This window comes from Melospiza melodia, chromosome 13, assembly GCF_035770615.1.
Source record: "Melospiza melodia melodia isolate bMelMel2 chromosome 13, bMelMel2.pri, whole genome shotgun sequence".
Taxonomy (NCBI): domain Eukaryota; kingdom Metazoa; phylum Chordata; class Aves; order Passeriformes; family Passerellidae; genus Melospiza; species Melospiza melodia.
In genome coordinates, this window is record NC_086206.1 from 4263983 (window position 1) to 4276888 (window position 12906).

A 12906-nucleotide genomic window follows, 5' to 3' on the forward strand; every position below is an offset into this window, starting at 1 on the left:
AATAATGATCAAAACCCTCTTTTTAGCTATGCAGTGTGTTGGCTTCGAAGAAACCTGCTGTGCTTCTCACTTTGGTAAGTCATATTTGGAAAGTACTGCATTTCTTCAATAAGGATACCAGTTCATGCAGCATTGCTTTGCATTGTCATTCTCTATATTTTCCCCCCATCTTACACCAAATTAGAGGTCACCTGTGTACACCAGTCTAGTCTTCTGGCCCCTCCATGGTTTCCAGATTTGTAGCTTCTGGCCTCATCCCATGTGCATTCTGTTTGCCAAAGCTGGTTTGGTTTTCTGGTAAAACACAACAAGCCTTTTGACCATGATGGCCTCCACCTTCCCTGCTCTGACTCCAAACTCCTTTTTCTTTTCCTTTCATGCTGTTCTGGTCATGTCATGAGCAGGTTTGGGCCTTTCTGTGGGAATCCCACAAAGGTTCAGGGAATACTTTTTTTGTCCATAGAGTGGTTTAGTAAGAACAGCTTCTGGGAGGAGTGAGGCAATATCAAATGCTTGCTAAGGATTTTGAATGGTGCTTGCTTATTTCTTGGGAACAAGCATGAATGAATGGAGGTGAAGGCTGTAAGTTTCTCCTTTCCATCATCTCCCAGCTGCTCCCCTGATTTACAGGTGTTTTGTAAACTCCTACTATCTGTTTTATTGTCTCAAATATTTATAAAAATTATTTGCTGACTCTGAGCTTTCCCTTACAGCAGATGCAGTGGCAGCTCCTGGATTTCTTGTTTTCCCATGATAGAGACCAGGCAGAAACCATAACAAAAAAATCCCTTCTTAGGCAGGTACATGGCCTCAGATCTGAATTCATTATCCATTAAGAACAGAGGCCCTAAATAGTTTTCAGTCTTTCTTTCACTTATATTTGTATACTCTTAAAAGATGCCTCTATGGCTTAATTTCATGTTCTTTAAGAGAAATGAGAGAAATGGAATGTTTAACTATCTTGTGTTCTTACTGTGCATTTCTTCACATGGAGTTGTTGAGTAGTTATCACTCTGGGAGCATCCTGTTGTAATCAGGAATTTTCAGATAATTTTTGGCTGAGGGAAGGGTGCTGTGGTGCTTTCACATTCCTCCCACTGCTGTGGAGAAGCATTCAGAGAAGGGAAGAGCTCTCCTCTGTCTGCTGCTGAATGGAAACCTGGTCCTCTCCTCCTGTGGTCTGGTTGCAGAGCAGCAGCTCTGCAGGGCTCCCCAGGCACGTGTCAGAATGTTCATCTGCTGTGTAGCAGCCACAACACTCTTGCTGAGGCTGCTTCCTTGAATGGAAAGCTGTAGGGGAGCAGCAAGCAAATTTAAATAGTAACAAAGCAAATTTAAATTGCCAAGGCAGGGCATAATAATTTATTTTAATAATAAATTACTTTAGAAGAAGCTTTGCTATTTTTCATTATTGTGCCATGTAAAATTATATTATAGGTCTCACACCTCCCTCTGAAGACAAGGGCATTAGAAAGCCAAGCTTGTCTTTGTCCTAAGCAGCACATCCTGACCTGAGCTTTGTGCTGGTCTCCTATGGAACTGATTATTTCTTATATTGGACTGTGTTTGAACAGTCAGGGGTTTTCTTTTTTATAGTGATTCAGGTAAAGTCACGTGTAAGTTTTCCCAAATACTTACTGCAATCAAGTTGTCCCCATGATTGAAATTTTAAATACATGTGTTTGGCTCAGCATCACAGTCCTTTTTAATCTCTTTCCTCCCAGCGTGGTGTTAATACTGACAGTGGAAATGTCTCCAAAGAAGCTTCCTTTGAGGGGATCAGCCAGTAAGTGACACAGCTTTTTTGTGCATTAATTGTTACATGGTTGTGTTGAATTCATTTTACATTTCAAATTAAATTATGTTTTTTCTTGATGAAAGGATGTTGAATGGCAGATCAGATGCCAAACATTTTATTTCCAAAGACGTTTTAATATGTGTTTCCAATGACTTGAAATACAGTCAGTTGTTTTTTTTTTGAAATCTCTCTTGTATCTAAGTTAATCCAAATTTTCTCTTTGTCTGTGTTTATACTGTAGCTATTTAAAACCAAATAGACCCATCTTCATACATCCATTTCCACTTTTGTGATTGGAATATTTGATTTTCAGATGGAAGAAAAATTAATCTTTAAGAGTAGCCTCTCTCTCTTACTGAGTTCCTTGTACATTATCAATCTAGGTATTATGGATTCTGGTAATGCACAGTCTTCTGAAAAAATGTTACATTACAGGTGTAAAATAAATTCACAAATCAGAAAAAAAATAAGGAATAATCATTTGTCTGTCTAGATGTGAGCTTTTAGTGTCCTTAGCTGTCTTTTTATGAAGTTTGGCCACTAGTGAGGTAAAATGTCTTCCTGCTTGCAGTATTTTGAAAAGGCAGTAAATAGAAATACATCACTGCTTGCTCTGGGATGTGGGGATGATGGCCTCAATTTTTAATGAAACACAACTATCTGTTCTGTTATGATATCTTTTAAAGAAGATTATTTTGTGTTTTTAGCTCAAGTGTATGGCAAAAAGAAACAGACCCCCCCTCATTAAAAGGCCTGTTAAAATAAGCAGTTGTGCTGAGATATTGATCATTGACTTCCAGACACCTCACTATATTTTTCTATCCTCCTGTGTCAGCAGCATGTTAGTTCTACAGGGAGGATGGTAGGGCACAGGATTGGCTGCAAGTCTGGGCACTCATTTGTGTAATCTGAGCATGTTTTCTGCTGGGATTGTTTCTTTGTATCAAATATCTGAAATCTGATTTTATAATTACTTAGTTCTCCTCTCTGTATCCTAAATGGGAATTTAGTGGTTCTGTCAGGGATATTGGGAACAAGGTACCAGGCATTTAGACATTTTTGCTGCCCACTGAGTTAAATAGAAAGTATTCCACAATACACTCAGGTCACTTCTAACTAGTGTTTGGTGTCCTCTCTGCTGTTACAAGCAGTGTGAGTTCTGTTGCTTTGTCCAAGTAGATGGCCATCTTACAGGTGGACTCCAAAATCTGTGTGGAGCAGTATCTCCAGTTTTATTTGATACACCACCATATGAAATACAAACACTTGTTAACTTCACCAGCAATTGTTTATTGGAATGCTGTACCAAAGTCTGTTTGAACTACCAAACCTCCCTTTTTTACCCTGAATTCCACTAAACTCCATTTAAAGAGTTTAATTAGTAGCCCATTCACTAGTCAACATTAAGCTGGGAAGCCACTCCATTCAGCACTTCATTTGAGATTTTAAATGAGTGTCTCCTACAACACTGAGTGATATTTAAACTTTGGCTTCTCATTTAGTGCTGAGCCTGCTCCCTGTGCTTCTCAATTCCTAGCAGGGATTTCCAGCTGTCAGCAGATATTTCTCTTTGGCACTTGGCACATGGTTCATCCCTCTCCACCCCCAGGCACTGGCTCATTCATTTTGCTGCCTTTGGCAGGTCTGGTACCTTCCCCTCCCTGTCAGGGCCTCTGGCTGCTCAGAGTGATCCCAAGAAAAGTTGGAAAGTCTCTTTTCCCAGCCCAGCTTGAAGAAGCAGTCAAGGCTCTTCATTTCTCAGTCTCAAGGTTGTTCATTGTTCCTTATCTATAAAATTCTTTCTCCTGCCCTGCCCAGGTCCATCCAGCAGGACAGTTCCAGGCACTCTGCCTGCCCCCAGGGCAGTGTTGTGGCTTTATACTAAAAACTACGTGTGCAATGGTTACAATTACTGTCCAATCCCTATCACCTGTGTTAGACAGTGAGCTTCTACTCTAAACCAATCTGTAAGTGCCACCATCACAGCAGGAGATGGAGGCCAAGAAGAAGAAGGAGAAAGGCTGGACATGCCCAGATCCCTCCATCTTGCCTCCTGAACCCCCATTCCAGAAACCCCAAAATCGACTTTTTCAGTTTGTGATAATTTACTTAATCTACTTAATTTGTCATGGCTTGCTGGTCTTCATCTAAGGCTGCTAACTTGCTCCACGGGTCACAATCAAACCCACAGGCATTTTGGGCTCTGTGCCAGGGTCTCTGAGCCCCCTGGCAGGGGTCTTGGCTGCTCAGGACAGCCAGAGGGATGTCCTGGGTCCTGACACCTCCCAAGCTCACCGTCTGGAAGAGCATGCACTGATTTTGTTGTTGGATCAACTCCCCATTTCTGACAGAGACCATGCCTTCAAGCCACTTGTCACTCCAGCCTTTCTTTGATCTCCCTGGTTCTGTTTGTATCTTCTCCTGGACTGTGGTGGCTCTGGTGAGCTCCTGCTTGGTCCATGTGCAGGGGGTGACTGAGGGTCTGGAGGAGGGGGTGTGTAGGAGCATCGGGGGTAGGATGGTTGGGACAGACGGAGAGCAGAGATCTCTGCAGCCAGGTCAGGAATTTGGGGTTTATTGCACAGGGCCTGGGTGCAGGGCCCTGCTGGGAGCTGCCAGACACAGCTCAGAGCAGGCCCCAGAGAAGAGAAGGGGAGAGAGGGTGAGAGAGTGAGGGAGTAAAAAAGGTAACAGAGTAAAAGGGGTAAGATAGCGAGGTTCCCGTTACAATACCATAAATCTTCTTCTGTGTTGAATATTCTGATTCTCACTAACCAATCTAGTACAATATACAAACCCTACAGCAGTTACATACAGCCTATAAGAATCATTACATCACCATACTGTGTTACATTTTAAACCCTAAAAACTCCTCTTTGGGCCCTTCTGCCAAGCTGTAGGGTCTGCTCTGACCCTTGGGCCTGTCTGCAAGCAGAGGGTGTTGTTCCATCAAAAGGGGATCACCTTCAGCTGGCCACACCATTGTTTTCCAGTTGTTCAGTAACTGAGGTATCTCAAAGCTTGCTTTCATATCAATCTTGCTTATAGTTTCCGTATTCTCAAAATCTTTTTCCAGACAATCATATTTATAAGGCTTTCCTGTTTCATCTTCCCCAACAGGGGTGAGCTTCCTTTTAAACTCTGCTTGCCTCAGAATTTTGTAACTGTCTATATAAACCAGTCCATTTTATATTTGTTTTCAATACAGACCCAAATCAAATTCAACTTTCCTACTTTCTTGCTTCTCCACCACTCCTGCAGCAAATGTTTCCTTTATAGAAAGATATATTTCAGATGTATTGATTGTTTCCAGGAGGATTACACCCAGAGCAATGTGTTCCTTCAAAGTGTGCTCCCTCCTGCCTGTGGCTGTGCCTTGCTGGCTCTCAGTGCTCAGCTCAGCCAGGCTCTGCCCTGCCCATGATGCTCTAGTTTATGCCTGATCTCCTGTTAGTTTTATTTTCTGGCTTCCTGGCTGAGATCTATTTTTTTGATAGGACTATTTTGTGTTTCTCTTGCTTCCATATATCTTTTTTTCTCCTAGGCCGACCTGGCCCAGTGGGGGTGGGGGGCATGGGGGGGTGTTTCATGATGGATAATAATGAAAATAATGTCTAATTTCCTGAAGAGGGTGAATCTTGCTCTCTTTGCAGGCTGTTCACCTGCTTCTGTCAGAAGCTGTCTTTTCCTTGCCCTAGTGATGTTGTTTCCTTGCCTTACTTTTTGAACCTTTTGAACTTCTTCTGGAACATTATTCCTTAAGCTATTTGGTTAATTTTTCTACTGTCATAAATAGTCATTTGAGACAAAATGACTGCTGTGGTTGTGGGTTATTTCTGTGCCCTGAGGATCACCCTGAAGTTATTTTTGTTATGCTAGCAATAGCTAAGCTTGATTCCATTCTGATTATAGAATCTGTAGGGGTGAATTATTTCCTGGTTTCCATTAGTTTATGTATAGCTCTCCCATATAGCCAGGGATGTTGCCCTTCAGAAAAGCTGCTCTGTTGCTGCAGGCTGTGGAACAGAGGCCAGTGGCACATGGAAAGTTCCCTGCTCAGCAGAGGGACACTGAGGGACCAGCCTGGGACAGGGATTTGGACAGGAGACCTGGACCATGTCCTGGTGCTGCTCTGGTACCTGGGACAGGGATTTGGACAGGAGACCTGGACCATGTCCTGGTGCTGCTCTGTAACTCCCCTCAGGTCAGCTCTGTTTGCAGCTCCCAGGAATCCTGCAGGAGGGGATTGCTCACTTGCCCCAGAAAACTGAACCGTAGAAGGCAGATTTCTGAAGGTTTCTAGTGCTTTCTTTTCTGGAAATTCAGATTTCTATTTGCTAATAGAGGCCAGTTCTGTGTTTGCAGTTTTTTTCCCTAATTCATGGATCCTTTCTTCAAATGTGCAGGATTTTCTTTCATCTAATCATGCCAGTTATGTAGCCTTTGTAGAAATGCTTTGAGAGGATGTGACTCACCATACAGAAAATGTATTTTTAACCTGTAGGGTTGAACAGTAATGTACCATATACTTTAAATCACTGTTGAATAAACCTTTGCTCACTGTGTTGGCAGGGTTTTTTTTCATCCTCAGAGTCAACTGAGGTGAATGATGGACAGTTTAAGCAATGCACCTACTGTTTAAAGTTCTGCAGTGAATTCCTCCTTTCATATTGGATAGCCAAATCAGTTCATTAGGACAAAGACTCTCCATGTTGAAAAAGAGAAGAAAATTCTAACATTGTGTATCAATATGTTTTAGATTTTTATCACTGTAGACCCACACAGTGTGTTCATTAAACTGACAAAAAGAGGTCTCATTATACAGTGCTTTCATATGGGAGGTGTAGATTTCTAGGGTTGTTTTAACTAATGAATTTGTCTTGCATGTGAAAGGACAACTGAGTATGAAATCAATTTGGCCATGCCTTAAAGTGTAGTATTTCTTAGTTCTGCATTGATTAAATGAGAGCATTAATATGTTACAGATTGCAACTGTAGCAAATGCCAATTTGTTTTCTTCCTCAAGACCACATATCTCATCATCTAAGTATTGTCAATTTGCAAATTGCAGAAAAATGTAGAATTAGATTGCACTGCCTAATCCTCTTAGCATTAGGGTAGTACATGTTATGAGTAAGCTGTTTGCTGTCTAGTGAGATCAAAACTTTGCTGGGAGCCATGGTCAGGGGATTTTATCTAGGGGTTTGTAATGTGAATTAAACACCATTTGTGTACATTTCATACTATTGGTGGTGAAAGGCTCTTTCTGTTGAGTTTGACCAGTACCTTTGAGGATGTGGTTGGTTGGTTTGGCTGCCCTGCTGGCAGATGTCCTGCGTTGATTTCCTGCAGTGTCTGGGAGGGGCACAGGCAGGACCCAGGTGTTTTGTCCCAGCTCATGTCGGGGCTGGGGCTGGGGAAGGGACTCTCTCTTGCTTTGGAGAAGAAGGGGTTTCCATCCTGCAGAGAAACGTGGTGGGCACAATGGTCCCATTGGGTGTTTTGTTTATTGTCAAGAGTTTCCCATGTAAATCTTTTCTTTGACCTTTTGTTCTTAATTTTGTTGTTGTTGCTGTTCATTTTCTTATCTCACTGCTCTTTCCAGAAAATCATTCTTGTCTTGACCCCTGATCTTTGCCTTTTGTACTTCCACTGGGAGAGGGAGGGGAAGCATGTGGCACTGTGGTTGTAGTGGGAGCACTAGAGAAAGAAAATGGGACAACTTTGAAGGGATATTCTGTTCCCAAGGCTTGAAAGCTCATGAATGAGGAGTTGAGGGGAGTTGTAGTGGAATCATATTGTTAGTCCTGAGGTGGTTAGGAGAGCAGCTCCCAGTTGGAAGGGAAGGGGGCAAGTGAGTGGCAGTGATGCTGTGGTTTTGGTGAGAGCACTAAATTGGACACTGCTATCCCTAAACCACCACAGTAACCCCAGTGAAGTGTGATTTGAGTCATCAGCCTTTGAAGTCTCACAGTTATAAACAGGTGGCCCTGTGGCTGCTCACACAGGACCCACAGCTGCCATGTGGTGGGTGGAGCTGAGACAGTTCTGTCATTAATCTTCTTGAGAAAGTGGCCTACAATATATGCTGTGTCTCAGAGGTCTAACATCTTGTTTTCTAGTTGGCATTACCTCAGAAAGTCTGTCTTGCAGGTGAGAGAGAGAACTTGTATTCAGCTGATGACCTCCTGGCTCTTCTCCACCCACCAGCACCCTCCTGATTCAGTCCTGCTGCCTCTCTGTGTGTTCAGTGAGCTTCCCCAGTTGACAGCAGACCAGAATTTTAAGGAACTGCCACATAGTAGGCATAGTAGGTGGTGCCAGCCAGCAAAATTTGGATTTCTGCCAGCACAAAGACAGTTCAAGAAGAGCCTGATGCCTTGTGAAGGCTGCCCTAGACCAGAGGCTAGATGGAGCTGAAGAATAAAGTTGGGATTTATTAGAAGGCCTGAATGGATCCACCTTGGGCAGCCCAAGAGCCCAGCCAGGGCTGCACCCAAGATGAACCAAAATGGTCCCAAAATGCACAACCAGTCATAGGGTCTCTCACTTTGATCAGTTCTGCTCCGTTTGCACCTTGCAGTTCATTGTCCCATTCCAGCTTTAGCCCAGGCAGTCCCACCCTGCTTGTTTTTCTCTCTCCAGCCCACGGTGTTTGTGCTCTTGGGCTGAGATTTGTGTCATTTATCCTTGGTGCCCAGCTGGAGCAGGAATTGTTTTGTCTTTGCTCTGTGCAGAGAGCTCACCATCCCCTCATACGAAGCCCAGACCCTTACACTAAAGCAGCACAGAATCTGAAAAATATAAAAGCTAAAATCTAAGGCATGGCCAGGAAAGATAGAATGCAGGGACTGTAGCTGAAATGGCTTTTCTAAAGAGTGAGCTGCTGTAAGTCTACACCAGTGTACAATTTCCCCCTTTTCTGAATGCTCAGGTGAGACATATTACAGCGACCTGAGGAGGTCTCCATGGTGAGAGAAGGATGAGAATCTTGTTTCTTGATCAGAAGGCTAGATTTATTGATATATGATATATAATACATTATAACTATACTAAAGAGAATAAAGAGAGAAGTTGCAGAGGCTTGCTAAGCTGAGAATAGAATCAATAACAAAGTTCTGTATCCAGGGAATCTGTCCCTGAGCTTGCTTCTGTGATTGGCCCTAATATTGTACACATGGAACATGAACCAACCACAGGTGCATCCTATTGCATTTCACAGCAGCTGATAGTCATTGTTTACATTCTTCTTCTGGGGCCTTTGCTTCCCAGAAGATGCACAAGTCTGAAAGAAAGGATTTCTGTGAAAAAATGTCTGTGACAGAGACAGTCTTCTTTTATGAGGTTCATATTTGGCTCATTTAGTTTGCTTTTGATTTCATCCATTTGTGTTTGTGGTTAAAGTGATCAATTCAGTTTTTTGAGATGTGGATTTTCAGAGTGAAAGTCAGTTGCCTGCCCTTCCCTGTGCTTTATTTTCTGTTATTTCACAATAACCATGGTTTACTCCTGTTTGCATGGAGCTGCTGTTGGACTCTCCAGTGCTGCACTGGCTCCTTACATTTACCTTCATTGATCAGTTTTCTCTCTGACACGCTGATGACATTACTGAAAGCTTTTGTGTCTCTTGTTACAGCTGCAGCATAATTCTGTGTCTTGGTGTTCTGTGGTGGTCTCTGTTGGTGTTCTCCAGCCACACAGGTGCTCAGGCTTTTGGGTTCTTAAAATCTTCATAGACTGATTTTACTGTGTCATTCATATATTTTCTTCTATATAAATTTGTATTTCACTGTATTTTACATCCATTGTAGAATTATTTCTGCATTGCTCTACCTAAGTGATAATTTTTGAGATAGTGATGATTAAATTGAAAATATGCCCTTTTGATACTTTCTTGTTTCCAAGTGACCAGTTTTATTATATAATGATGCACTGTTCTGAGACTGGTGGGTGGCTTTTTGTCTTGAAATTTTTTACAGTTATTTCCTATTCATACCCATAATATTGAATACCATACAGCTTGTCCTTGTTGAATGTTGGAATAAGTTTGTGATTTGAGCTACTAGTCTTCTCCTTATTAGGGTTTTATAAGTTTATGAGCATGTGTTTATGAAAAAGAGAAACATAGGATTTTTTTCTGCTTTCCCAGGACACAGGAGGACCCTTACATAATTAAAAATGACTTCTAAGTAATTTTTTTAAACTGGATTTGTGCTTTCATTGGTCCCTTCTGAAGTATAAAGAATGGTTAATAACCTGGAAAAATTTAATTTTTTCCTTCAAAAATGTGGGAAAAGGAACTGTTGCCACATAACATTGTTTTGAAGAACTATTGGGAGCTTGAAGCATTTTAATTCTCTTAAATACCCTAACTGGAGAGCCAACAGTCCTGAGCAGACAGAAATATCCTTGATGCAGAACACTCCTTAGGCATTTAAATTGTTAGCAAAAAACCCTTTAAACAATGCTTGAAAATCCATTTGTGTTCCACCTAATTACTCTGCTGCTTGCTCTATTTGCCACTGTGGTGTTATTGTTTAGAGAGCCTCAAAATCATTCCCAGAATACATGAATTGCTCATATAGAAAATAAACAGAAAAATAGTGAGGTGTCAGAGGCCAAGGTGAGTGTGGAGCTTCTGCTGTGCCTCTTGTGCAGATTGGAGAAGACCTGGAGACGTCATTTTCCTTTTCAGCATCCTCTAAGCAAGCTTGTTTATCTCATGGCCACCTTCTGTGCACACTGAAGTGGGAAGGCATGAAACAAAGGATGAAATCTGCAATTTGCTGGGTTTAATTTCATTGAAGGGTGTTTGAGAACAAAGTAATAATCACAGAATAATTTGGAATGAATGCCTGGAGGCCAGTCTGGTCCACCCCACAGTCACAGCAGTGAACTGATAACCCAGCATTGTATTGTTGCCAAAAGAAGTGTGATAAGCATGTCCAAACATACTGTTACACTGCCTTCTGCACATTCTTGAAATTATGTATATGGTTTAGTTTCATGTATTGCAAAATTAAATGCATTCTTCTCACTGGGGTCTCTGTTGAATTCCCATACAATACTTGTTTTCACTTTACTTCCTCAGAGAATACACAGTTAAAAAAAGAAAGAGTATTTAGTCTCTGCTGTTGTGGCTGGCTGCTTTTTAATATTAATATCTTTGGGTTTTTTTAGATTTAATGTCAACAACAAAATTCTTCATCCTGAAATTGCTGAATGGTGAGTAACATAAAATATTTCTCTTTGGGTAGTGTTGAACATGCTTATACTGTACCATTGCTTCAGAGGGGTTCCCTCAGCTGAAGCCTCCTACTTTACCACAGGACTTTTAATTTTAAATTAATTTCATGTTATGGACTGGAAATAATGGACTTAATAATAAAGCAAGGTAACAGCATTGAAAACCAAAGAATTTATGTAACATTTCTTAAGCATTTTATCTGGATACACATTTCTCTAGGATGTGTTAGGGTTTAAGTCACATTTGTGTAAATATGAATTTGTATGAATGAGAAAGACCTGAGGAGAATTTATGTTCTAGCACCAGAAATCAAATGTAGATCAAAACTCTGTCTAAACAGGTAGTATTTAATTAGGTGTTATTTCTTCTCCAGGATTTATTTTAACAGCCTTGATTTTGTTGAATTATTATTCAAATAGCTGTACTTTGTAATTCTTGGGGAATTCTGCTGTAGCCTATCTGAAACAAATAAATTGGATGTGTTACTAAGTGCAAAGCTGCTCCATTTTGTTACTTTTCCTCTTCTGGTCAACATTGCTGACTTTGTCCACAGGATTGCTCCAACTAAGGCTCTCTAGTTTTCCATTTAGAAAATTACTGAAGTAACATAGTAGTGGATGAAAGAACACAGCAGTGGATTTTTGTTAATGAATTAGGTTTTTAACTGAGCTTTTTTTGAGTGCATTAATCTAGAAATGAGGAAGCAAATCCTTAGTTAAGACAGATAAGCTTAAAATACAAAACACAGGTGCACCCTCTGGCTACCACTGTGGCAGGGTATTGCATTGCATGCTACTACATATTATGTTTTTAATGCTTATTTCCAGCACATATGCTGAGAACCATCTTCTGCTGTCTCCATCTACAGCTAATTGCCAGCTTGAAAACTGTGGAGATGTTATTTGAACATCAGTGATTTTTGGAACATTTAGAATTGCTAAAAGGTCACATATCTGTTGTGGCAGATATTTTCCATTGCTTGGCAGGACATAAGGCTGCAGAAGGGAAGTAGGGAGGTTTTGTGTAGGCATTATTCCATCCCTGAGTCCTGGGTGTGCCTGGAGCTGTGATAGTGGACTCATTCTCCTGTGCTGAGTGTCAGGGGGCTGATCTTTAGATCCTGCCTGTTCTAGAATTTGTGCCATTCCTTTTCCTAAACAGAGAAATATGTTATGAGCTTGATTTCTGAGTTTAAGAGGGGTGAGGAAGAGGACTTGGAGAGGGCCTGTCTGACTTCTAAGCTTTGTACTGAAGACACAACAGGCATAGAGATGGCAATTTTAGCTGCAGAAGGCTTTGAAGTAGGGCTACAGACTTTTTCCCAAGGTAGCTTTCAGCTTGTTTCCATCCACCTTACCAAGGTATCATGAACTTTCCCCCTCTGTGGTTTCAATTAAAAGGTGATTGAATCTTCTTTAGGAAGCTCAGGTAAGGACAAACATCAGGTCAGTGCCCTGGAGGTTGTGCTGAGAGAGGTGGAGCACTGAGGCAGTGAAAAGGCAGCACCTGGAGCTGGGCTGGAAGGAGTGATCTCCTCAGTGATCTGTGAGAGGCAGCCTGGAATTCTGATTCAGTTCTTCCTGCAGCCTGGAATTCTGATTCAGTTCTTCCTGCACTCTGGAATTCTGACTCAGTTCTTCCTGCAGCCTGGAATTCTGATTCAGTTCTTCCTGCAGCCTGACTGAAGGGGGATGCTTGGTATGCACCTTCCCTACACCTGGCTTTCAAGGAAGGGCAATTCTAAGTGAAGAGAAAGTTCAGATTTGTATTCAGAGATGTTTTAAAAGGTTTTACTGAGTTTGGTGGCTTTCCTTTTAAGTCAGAAATATGTTAAAGATGGTTGTTAGGATTTAAGTGTCTG

The 12906-nt window shown here is 41.5% G+C and overlaps 1 protein-coding gene across 1 annotated transcript in view; it reads left to right on the plus strand.

The window, feature by feature from the left end:
• The window catches only part of PEPD (peptidase D), a 151720-nt gene that overhangs the window by 25715 nt on the left and 113099 nt on the right, over positions 1-12906 (plus strand). Inside the window, exons 5-7 of the mRNA XM_063167645.1 lie at positions 27-74; positions 1725-1786; positions 10979-11023. Of these exons, the coding sequence (XP_063023715.1) occupies positions 27-74; positions 1725-1786; positions 10979-11023 (155 nt within the window). The remainder of the gene's footprint in view (positions 1-26; positions 75-1724; positions 1787-10978; positions 11024-12906) is intronic.